Source organism: Sceloporus occidentalis, unplaced genomic scaffold (genome assembly GCF_023333645.1).
Source record: "Sceloporus occidentalis isolate IW3139 unplaced genomic scaffold, rSceOcc1.0.p SCAF_8, whole genome shotgun sequence".
Lineage (NCBI taxonomy): Eukaryota > Metazoa > Chordata > Lepidosauria > Squamata > Phrynosomatidae > Sceloporus > Sceloporus occidentalis.
The window spans coordinates 52,696,094-52,707,229 of NW_028316988.1; the positions used below are offsets into that span (position 1 = coordinate 52,696,094).

General features: G+C 40.7%; 1 protein-coding gene across 1 annotated transcript; it reads right to left on the reverse strand.

Annotated features, from left to right (window-relative positions):
* Window positions 1-4,064: 4,064 nt before the first annotated feature.
* LOC149308923 (uncharacterized) lies at window positions 4,065-5,560 on the reverse strand. Its single transcript, XM_089537152.1, has 2 exons — window positions 5,321-5,560; window positions 4,065-4,766 (listed from the first exon to the last, which is right to left on the reverse strand). The coding sequence occupies exons 1-2, from the start codon at window positions 5,558-5,560 to the stop codon at window positions 4,065-4,067; spliced, it is 942 nt and encodes a 313-aa protein (XP_089393278.1).
* Between the last annotated feature and the right edge of the window lie 5,576 nt (window positions 5,561-11,136).

Below are 11,136 nucleotides of genomic sequence, written 5' to 3' on the forward strand. Positions count from 1 at the left end.
ACACAAGAATAACAACACGATCATATGATGCCCTCCTTTAGTTCACAATGTCAAAAAACTAAAACCATTGAAAACCATAATGCATAAAAAGCATAACACCACACGAAAAAATAGCAGAAAATCCAGCAAACTGTACAAGCCACATTCCACCTAAGACATCAGTCCTCAAAGACCTGTTGAAATGGAAGTCTTTGGCAGTTTACATACAATATGAAGGCTGCCACCCTAACCTCTGCGGATCTTGTTGTTCAACAACTAAAAAGAAAAACATTGCTGGGGTACAATGCTTTAAATATGTTGTATATAACACTTCGCATCCTTCATGAGGATCTAAATATGTTTTTACAGTGTGCCCTCTGTATCTGCTGGGTTTGGTTCCAGAATACCAACAATCTGTGGATGCTCAAGTCCTATTACATACAATGGTGTAATAAAAGGATGTCCCTCATATAAAATAGCAAAATCAAAATTTGCTTTTTGGATTTTTTAAAATATATATATTTTCAGGCTGCGATGCTGGAGAAGAGTGCTGAGGACACCATTGACAGCCAAAAAGATGAACAAATGGGTCTTTGAACAGATCAAGCCTGAAATATCCCAGGAAGCTATGGGATAGTACTGGATTATGTTAGGACTGGAGTGTGGTTTTGGTGCGGCTTCTGACCTCTTAGGACGCATGCATCATTTAAATAGCCTACCTCCAAAGTGACCTGAAGCAGCTTTATTTTGGTCTGTCTGTTCAGACCCTAAGGCCCATTACAGCCGGGCCTAATAGTACGGACTGGGTCCGTACTACTGTTAGAAAGGGGCGTCACTTCTTGATGCCCCTAACCCTAGTACGGACCCAATCCGTACAAAATGGTGGCGCCCGTTCTACACGGGGGCCGCCATCACAACGTCACCACCGCGCTGCCTCCAAATGAGGCGGCACGGATGTGACGTTGTCACGCCGTGCCGCACGAGGGTGCCTAGAGCACCCTTTCCGTGGTGCAAGAAGGAGCTCCAAGACGGAGCTCCTTCTGAGGTTTGCGTCCCTGGCACAGCCTTTAGATGGCTGCGCCAGGGACGCAAGGGAGAAAGGGGCCGAGCGGCCCCTTTCTCCTCCTCCCCACCACCATCGGGTGTCCTTGGGGCATGAAGCCCCAAGGACACCCCTTTCCAGGCCGCGGGGAAGCAGCCTTTTGCAGCTTCCCCGCAGCCTGGAAAGCGGCGGATTGGGGCCTCGGAGGCTGCCGTTGTGGCAGCTGAGGCCCCGATACAGCGGGGAAAGGGCCGCTTACAGCCCGCCCCAAACAGGCAGTTTGTAACGTGCCTAAGATAATCAAATTGGGGCTTTTGTACTTTGGCCACATCATGAGAAAAGACTACTTACTGCCTTTTCCTTTTGTGAATCACACAACAAGTACACAAGGGCCCCATGACTGATTTAAAAAATGCAAATACCTTATCTGGTACTCATCCTCTACCTCACAGTCCCACATGATCAGTCCCTCATGCCAGGGAGTAGATCCCAGAAGGACGCTGCCCATTGTGGACCAAAGACTTATATCCTTCATGAATCTTAACAGCAAGCACAGATATAGGATGGAGAATACTTGTCTTGGTAGTACTACATCTGAAAAGGACCTTGAAATTATTGTTGATCAAAATTTGAACATGACCTAACAGTGTGATGTTGTAGCAAATAGGGCAAATACTGTTTTAGTCTCCATTAATATATTCCAAGTCAAGGGTACCATTACATTATACACTGGCGAGGCCTCATCTGGAGTACTACATTCAGTTCTGGATGACTAATTCTGAGAAGAAGTGGATTCAGAGAAGGGCAACAAGGAAACTAAGAGGTATGGAAAACAAAACAAACGAGGAAAGGCTGAAGAAACTGGGCATGTTCAGGTGGGAAGGGAAGACTGAGAAGCATCTTCTTTAAATATCTTAAAGAATATCACAGAGGGGATGGGCAGGTTTCTTCTCTGCCATCGCAGAGGATGGTCCCAGGTCTTAACAGTTTTAAGTCACAGGAAGTTAGATTTCAATTGAAAATGTGAAAAACCTTCTTGACAGTAAGAGGGGTTTGGTAATGGAAACAGTCATGTAGAGTGGTGGTGGGGTCTCCTTCTGTGGATGTCTACAAAAAAAGACTGGACAGCTACCAGATGGCCATTTTCCAACACTATGATTCTATGATTCTGTATGACTGAACATAAAATTAGTGTGACAGAAGAGTTACGGGATGGATCCTTGCATGTGACCTTGTACTCTTTCCACATTGAAGTTCCTCCATTGGCTGTCATACCAAAGGCAAACTGAAAGCAATCACCTTGTGGTGTCTTTTCCTATAACACACAAATTATAGTGGGAAATGACTGTCTTCACTACTGAGGTGTTTTTCCCTTCTCCCCCTCCCCTCCCCTCCATTTATTTCTCTTTGAAGCAAGGTCACAGCTTGCTATTCTATGCTGCATTCTGTAGGGGAGTTATAAGCTGCAATTTAGAGAAAAATCAGTGACATTCACTTTGGATCTGGCAGGCTATTCTTTTACAATCTTTGGACTGTGTAATGATCGCCATGGCCTAAATATTCATAATACTACAATTAAGCCAAATTGCAATACACCTTATTTCAGAATGTTCAATTTATATAAACCTATTTTTAAAAAATGGAATTAGTAACTCAAAGGGTTTTTTTTTTTTAACAAATGCTAAAAAATGCCTTAAACCAGATGTCTTGCAAGTTTTTGTGTAATTTGAATTGGGCAAATTGCTTCTCTTTCTTTGTTTAAATAAATGGTGCTTTATTGAACTCCTGTGGCTGGATAAGGTCTATAAAGTTTAAATCTAGATCAGCTTCCATTTAGAATATGCTGTCAAGAGAAGTTTCTGTTGGAAATGCTAATTGACCCTGAACTATAGCCCTACATCCAGCTGCACTTATTCATCAGTAATAATATTTCAACCTACTCTAGCTTTTCTGGAGCTGTAATTCATCATGTTTTAAATTATAGATCAGCCCATTCTTCAGAGAGAAGATGCATTAGGGGGAAGCACAAAATGCAAACTCAGTGACTTACAATGTATTTTGAAGGCAGTGGAGCTTGAGAAAGTAAAATTTTGAACTACAAAACCTAGAATCCCCCAACCAAGATAGTGGCTGCTCCAGGCAGGATCAGCCACCAGTGGAAATGGATGTTTCATCACTCAAGAGGGACTGCATTGCACTGAAAACTCTCTCTTTCTTCAGTCACAAAGCACCATTGATCATTTGGCTTTAACTGGGGTCTTTGCCTAATGCAACACCTATATTTAATCTTTGTTTCTGCTGATATGCAGATTGTCCCATTGGTTGGTATTTCTGGTCCAAGCTGATACAAGAATTCATATCTTGTGGCTGGTGGAAGGAAGAGTTTGTGGAGTGCCTAGAAGCCCTTTGTCTATAGAGAAAGGGAATTGCTTCTCCATTTCACAAGGTGAAACACGGTACCATCACACCTCAACTTGATTCTTCCAAACTGCAGTTGTGACCCTGTGTTTTGGATCTGTTGACCAACCATCCATTGCTTTAAAGGCTAGCAACCCCACAAAGTAGAGGCAAAATATGTAGCCATGTTGATCAGTAATAAAGATCTTGAGGGAAATCTCCCACTCCCATACACTTGCTGGAAAAACAACTAAAGCAAATTTATCTACTTATTAAAGCATGTATAATAGCAAATGCTCAAATGTGTACACACCCAACACAAAGATAGTGTATGAGTTGGTTATCTTTGTATTAAGCAAATATTGTAAGTAATCAGGGCATGAAACTACAGACAGAACAGAACACGGAGAAACAGATGGTTTCCAATAGGAAAAGGGGTAAGACAAGGCTAATTCTTTTAACCGTATCTGTTGAACCTGTATGCAAAACATATTGTTTGGATAAAGAATAATTAGGATTGAAATTAGGAGGAAGGATTATCCTGTGATCATGTAATCATATGTATGCATAGGATATTTTGGAGGCACAATTCAGAAATACAACACTGTAGCTTGGCAATATTCATCGGGCATATTGGAAATGAGGATTAATAGCATTGTCGACAAGACGTCTCCTGTGCCCCCAAAAATTCCACAAATGCTTCTCTTGTTAAAACTCCCTCTGATAATTCATCATCATCTGAGGCATTGTTATGGCCATCATCATGAAGATTATATACAATGGGTTCTCGAGGCCCTTCTGTCAGCACCTGTCCATCAGTCTCAATCATATTGTACAATATTACACCTGCTGCGATCACAGAATTAACATTTTTCTCAGCAACCATCAACGGCCCCCTAAGACATCTCCAGCAACTTTTTAGGTGTCCAAATGCCCGTTCTACTACATTTTTGGCCCTACTGTGGCACTTGTTATAATTAGCCTGCCAAGGATTTAGTGTCCCCTTGAATGGTGTAATTACCCAATGTTTTAAAGGGTATGCCACATCTCCCAGCAATAAGGATCCTACTTGCTGGCCACACAGAGCAATCGTGGGGTTACCTGGCATATAAACCCCTCCCCTCATAGACTTGTTAATGGAGGAGTGCCTGAATATGAAGACATCATGATTAGACCCCACCCACCCAATAGCAATGTCCTTAAAATGATCGGAATGATCACATGACCCTTGCAAATGTATGGTGTATTGCTGTGATCCCTGGTGCACTGGAGCAATAATCTCACAATGGTAACCGTCCACCACACCAACCACCTGTGGGAATCCAAGTTCCTCAAAGCCAGCCATAATCTGGAAAAAAAATCAAAATGAATATTTAGTACACAGACATACATGGATCATTGTAGAATAAATCAAAAGCATGTGACTCACAAGTGAATAGCACTACCTTTACATGCAACATTGGTGATGCATAAATCAGTAATGCTGTAACAATGTACAATACATACAATACAAAAAATGATTATCATTCATGTTTCTTCAGAACATTTCTGAACATGTACTATTGAAAAAAGCATGTCACCAGAGCAGGTCAGTGGAACCTTATGTAACAGGCAGACCAAAGCATGGCATAACTATCCACTTTATAGACAGAGATCCAAACCAAGATAGCATGATCTATCCAATGCTACATCGAAAACCAAGACTGTAACAATTATAAGAATTTCAAAAATTTAAGAAGTACTAAAAAAAATTCCAGTGCTGTCATATCAGCAGAGTACTGCACATGTGGTAGGCCAAAACAAAGCATCAGTCCTGTATTTAAGTGGGCAAGGTCACTGTGCAAGCAACGAGAAAGGAACAGGCACAGGGAAGAATTAAATATTACAGAACGACACGCCTACCTTCCTGTAGTCCCCAAGATAAACTGTTTTCTTTAGAACTGATTCAAATGCAAGAACAACTTGTATGAATGCCTTGCAGACTGTTGACTTCCCCACACTGAACAAGGAAGTGGCATTCCCATATGTAGCCCGGCCTGTTAGCATCCATAAAGTTATGGCAACCCACTGCTCAACAGATATTGCCTGTCGAAGCCGTATGTCTTGACTCAGCATATGTGGCCGCAGATCTTCCACCAACATGTGGAAAATTCTTCTTGGCATCCTAAAAGTCTCTTTCCATTTTTCATCAGACCAAACAGTGGAGACAAAAGTATAGTAAAATTCCATTGATTGTGGACAAACCCATAGGCTCATAAAAGCAATGCAAACCACCCTTGGCACAGAAGTAACCATTACACAGGAACAGTAACAGCACATATTCCATTCTCTTCTGCCAGCTGTGGTGTTGCACTCTACTCCTTCTCTCCATAACTGCTGCCTCAGAAGCTCCCAACATTTTAGATTTTGTCAAAATGTGCATGGTTGATTTCAGGCATGTTTGCAGAGCTTGCAAGACCAATAATAGTATGGGATCCATTGCTGCCCAATGAAAGCAACACCATGTGTGCAGAAATGATGACAGGATTCAAACGACAGTACAGGTCACCGCATTTGGGTGGAGTCAGATTATCGTTTTTGGGCATTGGCAAAAGTACATAAATGTGATTACAGTGATGGACAGTTTAAAAAAAACCTGCTGGAAATGATTCTATTTAAATTGATTTATTAGTCAATGTGAACCACAAGTGGGTTATCTACCTCAGGAAATGGTTTAAATAGAATCTATTCATACATCAGTGTGAACCACAAGTGGGTTATTTTAATGCCAGAAAATGTAACCGGGGCAAGTGTAGTGTGAACCAGGCTCTGATGTCAAATCGATCCATTGATTCAGATAGTAAACTGATTCATTTGTAAATGGGAATGAGGCCCTAGTTAGGATGACTTTTGGGCTTTCTTATTTCTCCGTCTATCTCAAGTTCTTTAACATCCTGCCTAATAAACAGTTAAGAAGGGCTCAAAGGGGCGCATTTTAAAATGGCAAGTAATAGAAATATATTTGTTGCTGCTGTTGCTCTGGCTACTGTTGTTACTAATGGGGCACATGGCTGTGGGTTGTTTTGTGTTATTTGTAGGCAGAAGATCTTGTTGTAGCTTGGTTTTATTTGCCCCTACTTATTTTTGTGTGTGTCAAAATGGTCACTATTCCAAGTTCTGGAAGGGACACAGAGCAATCATAAGATGCCAGTTGTGCACAGGACTTTAAATTGACCCTTCAAATTAAGCCCAAGAGCTCTTTTCAGGCCTTTAGAGGTTATTTATTTATTAATCATATCCAGTCACATAAGTTCAAAAAACTGCAATAAAAGGAAATGAAGAGATGCAGTCCACTCTGGGTTTCTTTTATAAAATATATATTTTTATTAATAATATAACATACGTAATATTAAATTAAAAATTCTTATTCATAGTATTAAATATACAATATGTTACAAATCACATTCATTATCTATTCTTAATTAACTTATCTAAATCTTATTAATATTTAACAACTTAATGTTAATTAAACCAGTAATTTTTAAAAAATATCATTGATATCTTCATTCTTATTTCTATCCTTTTTCAAAATATACTATCATAGTTCCACTGAAATGTATTAATTTAATTTATCTCTATAACAAAGTGCACCCTAACACCAGTGCCTAATATCTTCTTTTTATTCTACTTTCCAAAATTGTAACTCTTTCTGTGGGAAGAGGAAAAGGTGTCACTTACATTGGGAGGTGAAAATTTCCTACTGAAATGCCTTTTGGGAAGTAGAAACATGTTTGGATGATGGTATCTTTAACAGGTTCTTCCCACTTGTTCTAAGAGCGTGGGGAGGATTGTATAGGGAGATGTGTTCCCGTAAGTAACCCGGACCCAATCCATGTAGGACTTTAAAGGTAATAACCAACACCTTGTATTGTGCCCGGAAACTAATTGGGAGCCAGTGTAGATCTTTCAAGATAGGTGTTATATGGTCAAGTCTCAAAGAACTAGTGACCAACCTGGCTGCCGCATTTTGCACTAATTGAAGCTTCCGAACTTGATACAAGGGTAGCCCCATGTAGAACGCATTACAGAAATCGAGACAAGAGATTACCAGAGCATGTACTACAGCTTCAAGGTCCCTTCGGTTGAGGTAGGGTCGCAGGTGACGTATCAACCCAAGTTGGTACCAAGCACTTCTGGCCGTCGCATCCACTTGAGATGACAAATGTAGAGACAGATCCAGAAGTACTCCCAAACTGCGAACTTCCTCCTTCAGGGGAAGTGTGACCCCATCAAGCAGTGGTGGACAAATTTCCCTCCCTGGACCTAAGGAATCTATGGCAAGTACCTCCATTTTCTCTGGATTCAGCTTGATTTGTTTTTCCTCATCCAGCCCATTACTGACTCAAGGCAGGGATTCAGAGAGGAGAAGTCATCCTTAGTCACTGTAGCAGTCGGGGACATAGAGAAACATATTTGGGTGTCATCAGCGTACTGATAACCCCACGCCCCATGTCTTCAGATAATCTCTCCCAGCGGTTTCATGTAAATGTTAAATAGCATGGGAGAAAGAATGGCACCTTGAGTGACGCCAGATGTCAGCTCTTTCCTAGAAGAGCAACTGTCCCCCAGCCTCACCATCTGGGACCTGCCCGAGAGGTAGGATTGAAGCCACTGCAGCGCAGTGTCTCCTATACCCAACTCCTTCAGGCATTCCAGAAGTATACCATGGTCGATGGTATCCAAAGCCACTGAGATGTCCAAGAGCACTAACAGGGTCACACTTCCCCTGTCTGTGCCCAGACGGAGGTCATTGATTAAGGCGACCATGTCTGTCTCCACTCCATATCCCACCCTGAAGCCAGTTTGAAATGGGTCCAGATAATCAGTTTCATCCAAGACAGCCTGGAGTTGGAAGGCAACTGCTCTCTTGATCACCTTGCCCAAAAATGGTAATAGGAAGACCAGTCTGTAATTGGTTCTCTCTAGGGGATCTAGGGAGGGCTTTTTTAAAAGCAGTTTCACCACTGCCTATTATAACTGCTATGGAAATTTGCCCTCCCTAAAGGATGCATTGATTATAGATTGCAATAGTGTAGTCATAGCATTCCCTCCCTGGACGGTCAACCACGACGGGCAAGCATTGAGAGCGCATGTCACCCTCCTTACGCTTCCAAGGAGCTTGTCCACTTTATTGGTACTTACAAACTCAAGGTGATCCAGTCTAACATGGCCCACGGAGTCTCTGGACACCTCTCTTACTGTTTCTGTGAAAATGCTGGCATCAAGATCAGCCCTTATCCGAGAGATTTTGTCTGCAAAAAATCATTGAAAGTGTCACAGCAGGCTATGGTTGGTTGAAGCAAGGAGTTCTGGGTGGGAGGCGGTTGTGTCAGCTCTCTAACCACCCTGAACAGCTCTGCTGGACGGGACTCTGCAGACGCGATATGTGCAGCATAGGAAGAATTCTTTGCTGCACCTATCGCCACTCCACAAGACTTCAATAAGTTGTCAAGGAGTGTCTTGTCGGATAAGCGCTGATGTTTCCACCAGTGGCGCTCTAGTCGTTGTGCGGCCCACAACAAAACTGAAAAATGAAGTAACATTTACACATATGAAGGAAGTTCTGATTACTTTAAAGTAGCTAGCATCTCTGCAACATCAGAAGTTATATGCTATGAATACCATGTTTTATACTCCTGCACTTACCAGGCTCCTGGGCTTTACTTTAGATGAAAGGCCTTTAATTCAAGATGAAATATACAAAGGTGTGCATGGATGTTATAGCATTGCTTTGTAGTAGTCAACAGACTAATGGAGCATGAATGTTATAAGGAATGCCTTTGATGGGGGCCCCTGGGACACTGTTACACAACAGACCAAGAAAGCTTCCACCCTCACCATCTCAATTACCATCACCCTGGCCTCAGAAGGAGTCAAAAGGCTGGCAAAGCTCTATCATGCCTAGTTCCAGTAGCAGATTAAGGGTCTGTCCTCCATTTTTACACAAAAAAATGGGTGGGGATGACTGGTTGTCTCCACAAACAATCAGCACTACTTCAAACTTGGGGAAATTAACTTTTGCAAGAGGTTTGGGTCATCTTTGGATCATTTGCCCCTTTTTATACCAGTACTAACTGAGGAGAATCTCAGGTTTTAGGTGAATTAAGAGAGTTATATTTAGAAAAATGCAGAGTACAATCGCGCACACACAAGGTAGCAGTTTAAACTGACATATCATACAGAGCAAACCAAAATGGAAATATGGGAACTGGACAGCAGAGTTTTAGGGGTTTGCAAGGGGTTATAATCACCTGTTCAATAAGTAGATCATGGAAAGCTAGAATAGAGTAGTTCAGACTAGGACGTCTGCGGGTATTATAGAACATACACAGAGTATGGAAGGATGTGCTGGCTGTGGGCACAAAGCCTAGATTTTGGAACCATATTTATAGCTAATATTTTGCCCCAAGTGATGGACTATCTGGTAACAAAAGCTGAACATCTTTTCCCAGAAATCAGCGATGACATTCTGTACTAGTTGATGGCTTCAGTTTTAGTGTTATAAAAATAGTGGTTGAATTCAGGATATCCCTGAGATGGGGACATTTGGCTGGGAACATAACAGTGGGTAGGTAGAGAGTTGGCATACTGCTTTGGGTGCGAGGAGATCCTTTATGTCTAATTAACAAATGTCTAATTAACAAATTGTTAAGCTGCTCTAATAGCCTTGGCTGAAGAGCGGGGTATAAATAAATAAATATTATTATTATTATTATTATTATTATTATTATTATGAAGCTATAGCTATATTTAGTGTATTTTTCAATTATGTTTATATATGGAAAGAGAATGTAGTTTATGGTTTTTAAAGGTTTTTTTAATACACACACACACACACACAAGAATTTTAAAATTCACCTTTCTGGACAAATATATCTGTTGGGCTCTTGGGGTGTCTTATGTTTGTGTTTCCATATAGAAGTGGCTGGTTATAGATGTAGAATGCCCATTTTCAGTCTATCCACATTCAGTTGTTCAATTCTGCCATTCATTATAAGCTTTTCAGAGCCTATTCAATGTATAACATGACATGTGAAGATATACTGTATGCAAATCCAATGGAATCTGAGCCACAAATTCGTAATCTGTAATTATCTGGACAGAAGACATTGACTCTTAGAAACATGGAATAAAATGTATATAAAATAAGAAATCCTAGTGAGGTCAAGAATAATGATGTAGTAACATCATCTTAAGCTATTTTAGTTAAGAACAGAACTGAGAACTGTTAACATTTCCTAATGGTCATTATAGTCTAATATTATATACAGTAATTTTGCTTTTCAGAGAGATTATGACAAATATAGTCATTATATATGTCTTGAAAACTAGTTCCTCTTCTCATATTTATAATGGCTACTTGACAGTGATGTTGCTATTTTCTGCCCTTTTATAGACAAGCACAGATTTTTCAAAATTTAAAAACATCAGTTAAGGTTTCTTCAGAACGATATCTTTTGCCATCACCATAAGCTCTATGTGGTATTCAGTTGGACTTGCTCATAGTCTTCCACCATCTGTCTTCCAACAGATCTTCTATCTGTCCTCTATTCCACATAAGAACTAAGCCGTTGTACATACCTTTGAGAGTTATTAAAGAAAATAGTTACTTAAAATTGAAACCTATAACTGTAGCTATAATGGCCACTAACTTTGGTGTTTGGTTGTCATGTGACTTC

Bases quoted from the DNA above. Each gene is read 5' to 3' on its own strand.
- LOC149308923 (XM_089537152.1), bottom strand. From the start codon at position 5,560: ATGTTGGTGGAAGATCTGCGGCCACATATGCTGAGTCAAGACATACGG. The intron at 4,767-5,320 runs GTAGGCGTGTCG...TTTTTTTTCCAG, and splicing joins ATCTTGGGGACTACAGGAAG to ATTATGGCTGGCTTTGAGGA.